At 39.4% G+C, this 11,536-nt stretch overlaps 1 protein-coding gene across 3 annotated transcripts; it reads right to left on the bottom strand.

The window, feature by feature from the left end:
• Positions 1-1,237: 1,237 nt before the first annotated feature.
• Positions 1,238-11,518, bottom strand: STRADB (STE20 related adaptor beta). Of its 3 annotated transcripts, none has more exons than XM_040069975.2 (12): positions 11,247-11,518; positions 8,782-8,838; positions 8,360-8,440; positions 7,905-8,001; positions 7,154-7,275; positions 6,581-6,659; positions 5,989-6,112; positions 5,367-5,538; positions 4,397-4,501; positions 3,947-4,176; positions 3,341-3,383; positions 1,238-2,885 (listed from the first exon to the last, which is right to left on the bottom strand). In XM_040069975.2, exons 2-12 carry the CDS (start codon positions 8,791-8,793, stop codon positions 2,733-2,735), a joined length of 1,218 nt encoding a protein of 405 aa, XP_039925909.1. In that variant the 5' UTR covers positions 8,794-8,838; positions 11,247-11,518; the 3' UTR covers positions 1,238-2,732. The 3 variants fall into 3 exon arrangements, with proteins under 3 accessions (XP_039925909.1, XP_039925908.1, XP_039925910.1); XM_040069974.2 differs by having other exon boundaries at positions 6,581-6,689; positions 11,247-11,419; XM_040069976.2 differs by having other exon boundaries at positions 6,581-6,689; positions 7,905-7,967; positions 11,247-11,417.
• Positions 11,519-11,536: the final 18 nt, after the last annotated feature.

An 11,536-nucleotide genomic window follows, 5' to 3' on the forward strand; every position in this document is an offset into this window, starting at 1 on the left:
CTATAGATTTCTGTTTCATTGCCCATGAGATTTTGCAAATGTATAGGTTTTATAAACCCCTTTGAAAACATATCACATGGAGCCTAAATGTAAGATACTTGGAAATTTCAAGTCCAAGTTTAGTTCTAATACACATGCTGATAACACACATTATTGGTATGAGCTAGAGTAAACAAGTGCTCTGAAAAAAACCACAACCCAAGAAAAAACTGTTGTGCTTAAAACTGACAGCTTGGAGTAGAAGTCTCTGCAACTCAAATCTTAACAATGCAGATCATGAACCTCAGATTTTGAAAACTTAACTGTATGCAAAAACTTCAGATTTTCATAACAATTGCTTCCCAGATCACCTTTTCAGTGACAGGTAGTTGAAACCTTAATAATATGATTGTACATCTTCTTTCCTAACTAATATTTATTTTGCATTATTCCTCAATAGAAAGCATCACAGTTAATGAGCAAATTTATAAATATAATCCAGGGAGTATTTTCAATTATTTCTGGTTATTTTAAGAAGTCACAGTGCCTCTTAATTGCTTTTGTCTGAAAAGACACAATTGTTGAGAAGCAGTAGTTCTAAGAGCAAAGACTTGTGAGCTTTTAACTTAAAATTATTCTATTTGATTTTCTTCTTAATGTCAGTACAGAAATTGGAACAGTGTTTAGAAATATTTTTAATTTTTTTTCACAGGGAGGGCAGCAAAGTAACTCCACTGGAACACAGTGGTTTGAGTAACTTTGTACTGACATTGTTATTAGTATCCAAATTCATTTTTATGGAGTCCATGGCACTTGTAAGAGAAGCTTGAAAATACTAGCCGTTAAGCTGCCAGAAATTTTCTACATGTTTTAATAGTAGTAATATTTATTCAGAGGTCTGTAATTAAAATATGTAGAACTTCATGTGTATTCTCACTTCTTTGACTTGGTTTTAACATGTCCTGTTAGTCAAAAGTTACTTGTAGATGCCCTCTAATGCATTTGACTTGCAAACAGTCCAAATCTGTAATGGTTAAGAATTAAGAACATGGGGTTCGCATGAAAATAGTATCTTCTCCAAGAATGCACAATTATGTTATTAATATTTTTAATCAGAATAATTTTCTAGTTTCAAACAACTATTTCCTTACCTAATGATTGACATAAATATGATTTTTTTTCTCCCTGTAGTAAAAAGAAGCTGTTAGTATGGTTGGAATATTCGTGAAAACAGAAGTCCAAGAATTACAGACATAAATGGAGGCAGATTTGGTAAGTTTATTGACAGGTCTTTAATCTCAAGTTTCACATGTTAAGTTTAGAAATACAGAGGTCTCTTCACAGCATAATGAGTAGAGTCAACTTTTTTGCTGATAGTTTTATGTGGTCATGTAGAATTTTATGTGTCTCTTAGGCATGTTTTTCAGTCATTTGGTCTTCAAGGTCTTGTAGCAAAGCGGCTGACAATGCAGTGGTATTCTCAAAGCTGGCTACAGGCCTGCTCAGCTATGGAAGCCTTGAAGATTTATGTGGAATGTTTATGTTGAAAACATTATATATATCCATCCAATATCTATTTATACTTTTTTTTACCACCATCATGCTTCCACCAGGAAATCACTAGTAGCATTGGGACACAACTTTTGCCACAACACGATGAGAATATCCAGGTTTTTCAAAGAAAAAAGCTGGTTTTGTTTAGTTTGAGTTGCCTGGTACAGTATGAGAGATGAGAATTTACTGAATTGTAGGGAGAAGACAGCTTTTCATCTGACTTAGAACACATTAATTCACTAGGATACTAGGGGGATATTAGGTTCTTAGTATGGCTGAATTGATCCACAGGAATTTAACTGTGCCTTGCAGAAGAGGCTTGTTTGCCAGCAGCAGTGCCAGTGAAGCTTAATGCATGTTGCCTTTTCTTCTAAGAAAACAGTATTAGGTTCTGGTAAATTCTGGGGGTGAACAGAATACAGTATAAATAAAAATATCTACAGTAATTTTAGATTATTTAATATGACTCTTCAAATTTAACCCGTACCTGCTAGAACTTGAGACTTACTTTGCATAGTGAAACATCCTCAGATTAACTGCTAAAATGACACAACAGTAAACAGAGGAGCAAAAGCCCAGATCTGTACTAAGAATGTGAACAGATGCAAGAGCAGGAGTCCCACTTCCAAGTAGCTTAACTTCTTTGGGAAACACACAGTATTAAAACTGCATGAAAAATTATGCATAGCTAACTTTTGGCAAATATGACAGCATGTCAAGTGAGAAAAAAGTCTTTTGAGACAGAAACATTTATTTACATAAGTAACTAATCTGTGCAGTTTCACATTTCAACTTGGAAGTGGAGGATTTCTCCTTACTAAAATGATTTGTGTCATAATAAAAAGACAAAGAGATGTTTAGGTAAGATCAAAGACAAACCCTAGGCCTGAATTCAGAAAGGCATGTGGACTGCAGCATTATGAGCTGATAATACAGTACAGAGTAAGATTACAGCAGGAACTTTCTTGTTAAGAAAGACTTTGAAAGAGAGAGGTGAGCACTCAGCCATTCTTTGAGTTTTCCTTACAGAGAGTGAGGCACGCTGCATTTTGTGATGCCAAGAGGAAGTTAATGAATTACAGCCACTTCATGGCATTTCAAGTATACTTGGTCTAACTGTATTTCAACCGTACAAAAGCAGCAAATACAAATCACATTTTCCTTCTTTGAAACACTGGAGAGGTATCATTGGTATTTATTTAGAATTCCCAGTCTGTATCATCTTGATTTGTAGCAATACGTCCAAGTTCAGTCCCGACTGCTGTTGAGGGCAATGCCAAGAACGCCGATCTGTTATTTTGAATAGGAGGTGGTAATAGGGACAGTAATGACTTCTGTGTTTGTTCCTTTATCTAGAAAGAAAAAAAGATACAATAAAGCTGCACATAAAAGTCTCCATAACTTTGCAACTGACTTCATTAAAAGCATGTGAAATCAGAGCCATGTTCTTGCATGCTACAAAATTGAACGTAAAAGTATGAGAGGTTTTGCTTTCACCACTCTATTAGTCTTTCAAGACTAATGAAATCAGCTGTGCAATTCTGCTTTAAATTAAGAATATTAACCATTTTTTAACTTACTTAGGCTGCCTTTAGTTAAGTCAAATCAACTTTATCAATGGAGAAATTGATTAATCTTATGTGTCCTCTCCTCTATCGATATAATTTTGTTAAAAAAAAATCTGAAGCAGGTATGCTCTTACAAAACACTTTTTGGCTCCAGGTAATTTCATTATTTTGTAATCTAGCTCTTTTTGTGGCTTATTTAGGTTATAGCAGTGTCATTTAACAAAACATAGTAAACTCACCTGTTTGAAGAACGTATGCGAAAGCAAACTGCTTGCTGATGGCCTGAATCATAAAATGAACAATATAATTATGTTTTGGAAAGTAAAATACTGCATTTGGATAATGGGCCAGATTGACAAATAAGTTTAAGCCCTATGGTTTTCCCTCCACAGGACAAATGTGAAGAATGAGAAAAGCAGCACACAATTCCTACATTCTATGCCTCAATTTATACTGAAGAAATTTGTTTTTAAAGGCCTATTCATGTTCCTGTTTAACAAGGAATTTAATGCCTTGTTCCAAAGAGACACAGAACTGAAAACATATATTTCAGATTTCTGGGTTTTTTTCTGGGACAAAGTACATGTTGGAAAGTTAATTTTACTTATTACAAAGCACAGTCATATTACAAGAAATTCAGGGGTCAAATGACTTTAAAAGTTTGATTACTTTATCAGACAAGATAATTCTTAAAATACAAATGTAAGTGTATTGTTTTACATAGTACATCTGCCCTCAAATTTTGCCTCTAACTGCATTCAACTGATTACTGTATCCTAAAGTGTAGGCTATACTTGGTCTTAGATTGAAGTAACAAAAAAAATTAGTTTGCACCAGAATGTTACCTTTTCTCAGGGTCCTGTTGCAAGCAAAGTTCTACCAAGTTGAGGAAAGCAGGTGAAAATGTTTTGGAAAAGGGCATTTGGAGTCTTTCACTGGTCATTGTGCGTGTCATGCTCTCACCAATTCCAGAATCAACACCTGATCGGGAATTCTTCATCCTGGATTCCCCACGGGGAAAAGTATTTATATCCCAAGGACAGAAGGTGGGACCTTTCAGCTTTTGCAGCAGCATCTAGTTGGAAGGAATATCAGTATGAAAGTTAAATAGCTAGCCAGACCTATTCAGGGTAAGCTCCAGGGATGGAAGGATTATTTATTCTACAAAGATGCATGCATATTTGAACTAACAAACAGCAGCCACTATTTCAGCAGTAACAGCACTGGTTTCTGTGAGCAAAACAAAACAAAATGCTCAGCACATTTTTAACAAGAGAAAAAGTTTAGCATTTTACCTGAGTGCGAGGCATATCTTGAAATGGAACGTGTCCATTGGCTAATTCACACGCTGTAATTCCCACACTGTAAATGTCAGACTTCATATTATAGCCAGACAAATCCTGTGAGAGAAGGAAAACACTACTGATAACTGAGGCCATTGAGCAGTGCCAACAAGAATACCTGCTTCAAAACAAGATTCTAATGCTCCATAACCTACACAGTATTGAAACAATTCAATTGTGAAACCTCCGACTTTTTTCAGAAATCTGATGGCTGTACTGTGTGGGAAGACAGACAGAGGTAGTGCTAAAGGTAATTTTGCCTCTGATACATTGCAGCCTGTTAATTACCAAAGAATGGGAACAGCCTTGCCCTCACAGCTATGGGTGTGATAAAGGAGCGAGTTAGCTGGCAGAGACTCAGCTGGAGTCTGCTGGCCATGCTGTGAGGAGGAAGGGACAGGAGGTCATGCAAGGGACAGAAAAGGGTAAGATGTTGTATGAGGGACAGACAGGGTTAGGCAGCCATGCTAGGGACAGGAAGCAGCGAGCTGGAACTGCAGAAAGAAGAGAGAAGAAGGAGAGAAAGAGCCAGAACTGCGTGGAGCTGCCCATGGGAGGCTGGCTACATAGGAAAGGTATGAAAGACTTCTAGATAACAAGGTGCTGATTCTTGAAGCCTTCTGAAGTTTTTATTGAAGCACTCTGCGTGCAGTGGCTGGCTCTACTACGACAGTCTTGAACACAAGTTTCAGGATTTGCATAGTTTCCAGGAGGTTTGGGTAAAGAGATTTAGTACAGCATCACCTTACCAACAGCTTTGGAGCTAGTTCTCTCTAGAAGAACTAAATATTCAGTACATACATGTACTTTTAAAAGCTGCAGTTCAACATCTTTCATTGCAACTATACAAGCAGACTTAAGCTGGAAATTGAGTATTGCCACTAACATTGAATAGGAAAAATTATGTGTAATTTATACTAACCTGTCTCAGTAGTTCAGGACTCAGCCAAGGAAGCACAGATGTACTAAACTGAGGGAAATCATACACCACCTTTGACTTCTGTCCATTGCTAACTAAACTGTAGAGGTTGTTTAAGCCAGAGAGAGAAACCAGCCCATCCTCTGAAATCAGAATGTGGCTAGCTTTAATATTCCTGTAACATAAAGTGGTAAATTTTAGTCATAAGAATTTCTCAAAGCACTACTAGAACAGAAAGGCCTTCATATTTCATTGACTTATAGTGAGATGCTATTGTGGAGTTCATCTCTCTATTAAGAGAGATGATGAGGAAAAAAGGTGCCAGAAATTGGAGAAGAGCCCTTGTTCCCTACAACGGATATAAACTAAGGAAGCCCCTTCTGTAACTCCGGTTTTCTTCTGCTTCAAAGAGACAAAGCCAGGCAGATGTATAATGCCTGTAACTGCTGGCTTGAAGAAATGTACAAATACATTTCCTGTTAAGATTTTACAAACTTGGTTTTGCTGTATTATTGAAAAAAACTGTTACTTGTGCACTGTCTGATATAAGAAGGTATATAGGATAAGGAAGGAGACAATACTTAAGATGCTATAATCTGGTTCTTACCTATTGACATTCTCCTACCTGTGAATATATCCATTCTGGTGCATGTAATTTAATCCTCTGATTGCACCAAACAGAATGTTCCCTATCAAAGCTTCACTCATTCCTTCAGGAAAGTAAGTCTTCAGCAGGTGTCTAGCTGAACCTGGAAGTGAAAAAAACCTAGCTAGGCCTAACAAGTCTTGTTAAATCACTTGTGTATGCTTCCCTCACTGTATACACTCATTAAGAGCAGCATTCTCATCTTTATATTGACTCTGGTGCATTACTGCATGGATGTAACTGCTGCCCCATGTCATGCTTCTGTTAACTGAAAGTCTGTGTCCAGCCTGTATTCAATGTAAATAGGTCTTCTGACAGCAGAAGCTGTATAAAGTCAAATACATCTCCCAGTTACCATTCTTCATATGGTGGGTGCTAGACTAAGTGGAATTTAATGCAGTTCAAATACGAGTTTTCACTGGGGAGGACATCTTCTCTAAAAAATGGTTTGGGAGAAATCTATTTTTTCTACAAGACAGGAGATGATCAAAGAGAAACCTCTCATGGACCATGTGGTCCAACCTGTATCAGCTCTTTCTCCTGTTCCAAAACTGCAGTTAACAGTTCTTACCATAGGCCATGAATGGGGAGATGACCCAAAGCCAGCTTCCCGCCGTAAACACTGTCCAAAATGTCATGATGTTGGGATGCTGGAAAAAGTGTGATAAAACCACCTCATTCTGTGAAATGAAATGAAAGTGGATGTGTTAACCCCAGAACAGCAGTCCCACCAAGGACATTAACTACACCAGTAATCAGTAAAGAGAACTGATTCTTTGCATTTATACAAGACTGCAGGTGATGTATATAGGCTGAAACAGAAACGTAAAGAGCTTGCCCATAATTGCATGTCTGAAGTAAATTTAGTTTGTTCATAGTCCAAACTTTTGGTGTTAAATAACAGAACAGAACATGTTTCAAATAAGTTGTACAATTACAGAAGTATTTCTAAAGCAATTGTCAGCTGCCATCTTCAGAAAGCAACTCTCAAATTTACGCATGCATTGTGTTTATTATATTCTACTCCTTTGGAGGGAAAAACTTGACTGAAATGACCCAGTGCAAACAAAGGCCACCTTTGTTCAGTCATCTCGTATCCCTCACTATCTTCATTGGGCTTTGTGCAGAAATGCTGTTCCTTTACCTGTAAGGCTCTCAAGTGCTCTTCAGAGCAATTTTCAAGGTCTGTGATCCTTACAGCAACTTGCCTGTCTGTAGGTGTATGCCGTGCAAGGTAGACTGAAGTTAAATTGTTGAACCTCCTTCCTGAAACCAGAAATGGGTACCTTAACTTTGGAAAGCATAATAATCCATCACATGGTTTCCTTCATGTTTAGAGATCTTTTTTCAGTTTTAAAATTGTAATTGATAGCAGTGTGTCCCTTTCTTTCAGAATGCCAAGACCTTAAGTAATTGCAGTAAAATATATGCAGCAAATTAGTTGAAGCATGGCCCTGCTATTTTGAGAACAAGTAAAAGTGTTTGAACATATTTCAGCATCAATTATACATCTAAATGAACAACACTCAGCATGCATATTCACATAAACATATGCATGTATTGTAGGATCTAAGGCAGCCATCCTTAGAACAATCAACTTGGGTAGCCAAGTTATGAGACGTGATGTTACTTAAGGTTGTATTTATTGTTACGTACCTCAGATTTTGAAAACTGACATGTGCATGCACAAACATCAAGAGACAAATTCAGGTAATTGTTGATTTGTCTTGGATCTTGAAACAAGAGATTACTAAAATATAAGCAATGCTCTGCATTTTTCTCAGCTAAACAGACACAAGAATAATCCTTCATTTTCCAAACTTAATATTTACTGTAGTTAGCAATAAACTATTGACAGCTGGGAGAAGAAACATTTTAAGTTTTATTTCTGTTACCTATTTCCAGCTGAAGTTCATAATGAGAGACATTAGAAGAGCAAAATACCATTTCATTCTTTCCTGTAGATGGAGGAATCCAGGCATCAGAATCAGTCTAACAAAAAGAAAAAACAGTTCTCAAAAATGACTATGTGATTTTTAATAGTTTATATTTTTTAAATTAATGCAAAAATATTATTAATGCTGAAGTTAAGTACTCAAGTCAGAACATTCAGGCGGGTACTTTTACCAGTACTAAGACTTAGTTTTATGAGTTACAAGCTTTGTGTATTTGTTTTCACACTGGCACAAGATTAACACTTAGATACCTATAGTCTCCTACCAAAGTTGGAAGCGCCAAAGTACTCTGTTTATTTTTGTTGTTAACATTTCAAGAAGTACTCCCTAATTAGGCTATTTTTAATATGCACCAGCTTTTTATTTAACCTTGGGAGTTAGAGTTCTATTCTTACCAGGTATTCATGGATGCTGCTCTGAGGTAGCTCTTCTGGTCTGATTGATTCAACTGGTGTACGCAGAATACAGGAGCAGTCCTTGAGAACAGAAACAAGTGAATATTGGTGGAGTTGCTGCAATTTATTAAATATGGCAGTGCGAAAATGTAAGAAAGTAGGCCTCACAACCAGCAGTTCAGAAAGTCTTCTGCTACAAGTCACTGAATCAAGGGATTAAGAAACAGAATAAACCACACCCATAATAGACCTAGAGAAGAGACACTAAAGTCTCCTTCACCAAAAGCTGACGTGATGAAGTTCAAACATATCAGCACTGTGGAAATCCCCTCAAGCAAGACATTTCATATTAAAGGCTTTTCATATTAAAATGTAGCTAGGTAACAAGGTACAACAGCCAAAATTTTTAAAGACAAACTTACCAAACAAGACATGGAACCGCTTTAGATCAGGGGAAAAGTCATACACACCCATTTATCCTAGGAAAAAAAAAAAAAGTAGCAAACTAAGATGATACATAAACCTGTGATAAATTTAAATTTCCTTAATCAGAACTGTAAGGCATTCCTGTCAGCTATCAAACACAAAACCCCAGAACTCCAACTCAAGGAAAGTCTGCTTCTGTTTAAGTATCATCTCAATTTCAAACTCCACACTGAGGACTACACATCAACTCAAGTGTTCCTTTTTAATTTATGGGTTTAAAAAATTTGTTGCCAGTTCTGTACAAACAATTCAATTGCAGGTTAACTGCACAAGTGCAAAAAGTAAAAAAGAACACTCATGAATCCTTGGCAGTTTGTAGGAAAAGAAATAATTGTCTGTTGTTTTAAAGGAGCACAGCTGTGCTAGGCAGATCTTGGCTTGGCTGTGTGCAGCTGAACTGGCTCACAAAAAAAAAAAAAAAGGAAGGCAGAAGAAATTGCACTTTACATTTCACAAGTGAGGGAGGAAATACTATTGTCAGGGATTTCAGTAAAAATATAAAAAAGAGAGAAGCAACTCCCTCACAAATCAGAGTAGCCTCTCTGAAAGTTCTCTAGACTTGTGTCTGATGCTTTGAAAGCGCAGGCAGTGAGAGAGATGTCTAGTAAGCGTATCAAAGCTTCTGTACGTACAGAATGGGACTATTTTACCTTAGCTATAAGCAAGTCTTCAACAGTAGAATCATTAAGGTTGGAAAAGACCTCAAAGATCACAGAGTCCAACCATTAACCTAATACTGCCAGGCCCACCATTAAACCATGTCCCTAAGCACCACATCTACACGTTTTTTGAACACTGCCAGGGACAGTGACTCCACCACTTCTCTGGGCAGCTTATTCCAATGCTTGACAACCCTTTCAGTGAAGAAAATTTCCCTAACATCCAATCTAAACCTCCCTTGGTGCAACTTGAGGCCAGTTACTGTCATCCTGTCTCTTGTTATGTGGGAGAAGAGGCCAATTCCCACCTCACTATAACCTGCTTTAGATAATTGTAGAGTAAGAAGGTCCCCCTGAGCTTCCTCCAGGCTAAACTCCTTCAGCCACTCCTTGTAATACTTGTGATCCAGCTCTGCTGCCCTTCTCTGAACACCCTCCTATGCCTCAATGTCTTTCTTCTTGTGAGGGGCTCAAAACCGAACACAGCACTTGAGATGCAAACTGGCCTCACCAGTGAGTACAGAAGGACAATTACTTCTCAGGTCCTGCTGGCCACACTATTGCTAATACAGAGCAGGATGCCACTGGCCTTGGCCTCCTGGGCACACTGCCGGCTCATGGTCAGCCAGCTGTCAAATAGCAGTCCCAGGTCCTTTTCTGATAGGCAGCTTTCCAGGCACCATGAGGAACCCTACTTGGTGGATGATAAAAAAGTCAGCTACACGCCTGGTAATTTTGTTTATTAAGGAGCTGAGCTTAAGTCTATCCTGCATTTAAATTATGTATGCTACAGGGAAAACTCTTGAAAAGCTAACAATCACTGCCAAATATCCAAGCCATTCCAGTTACATTTTTACCCAGAAGATCTGCTTGAAGATCTGCTGTAATTCCTTGTTAGAGATACTAAATGGAGACAAAAATCGATCCCTAGCAGGTACTGGGCACCTTCAGAGGATCAGCACTTGACTTAAACAACTTCACTGAGGAAGTTTGTAGCCGAGTAGAAAAAAAAAAGAATGCAGGTGCTTTAAGATACTGCCCAGCGCTGTAATGGCTACAGCATCCTTCTCCTGCCTGAAAAGAAGATGCCTCATTCTGCTACACAATACAATTTATTCTGCTGCTTGCTATACAAAACCACAAAAGCTAAGCTGAAGAATAAAGTCTTAATAACTGTGATATACCAGAGGCAAAATATTGTAGACTTAGTTCAAAGATGTATAGCCAGCCAACAGAAACATCTGTGATGCACGTTTATTCAAATAACACTACAACGGTAAGATTTTTTTTTTTCTTATGTAGCTTGACATTGTTTCCAGTTTTCAATACGGCTTTGGATCCTGTCCCCACATTTTTCTTTCTCTATTGCAGGCGCTTTTTTTTTTTTTTTTCGTACTGTAGATAGTGAGAGTGTTGTACAGGTAAAACGATACATTCATCGCACTTTGGCCAAAGCTTCAGCCAGCGAACAGCGCAGGGCAGGACAAACCCACAGAACCCGGTGCCTGTGAGCTAGGGCAGTGGGAAGGCTCCGGAGCGGAAGCCGCGGTACCGGGAACGCGCGTTACTGGGTTCTGCTGACGCCGAGCCGCAGCTCCTACTTCAGCGTTCGCAGTGACTGAGGCAGCTCTCGGTCGTGTATCTCGACTGAAATGATCCGTCCGTGACAAAGCACCGGAATGTGCGGAAGGACGCCCCGCAGGCTCCCCCGCAGTTCCTCACTCGCTCCGTTAAGTTCGTACCTCGCCTTCCTCGCTGGGCCCCCGCCTCCCTCTGGCCTCCCGCGGCGGCCGGGACAGGGTTCCGCTCCCCGCAGCCGCCTCCCAAGCTCGGTGTGCGCCGCTCCCTCTCCCCGGCCAGCGCGGCTTCCCCCGCAGCGGGGCAGAGGGCGCGGCCAGCGCGGAGCCTCGGCAAAGCCGATAAGCCTTACGGGGCGGCAGCGCCCGTTCCTGCCCGCCGCCGCCGGAGTCAGGGCCGGGGGCCGGCGCCGCCGCCGCGCCGCCCGCCAGAACCCCGCCCCGCTCCCGGCCGC

The sequence above is a fragment of the Hirundo rustica genome, chromosome 7 (genome assembly GCF_015227805.2).
Source record: "Hirundo rustica isolate bHirRus1 chromosome 7, bHirRus1.pri.v3, whole genome shotgun sequence".
In the NCBI taxonomy this organism is placed as follows: domain Eukaryota; kingdom Metazoa; phylum Chordata; class Aves; order Passeriformes; family Hirundinidae; genus Hirundo; species Hirundo rustica.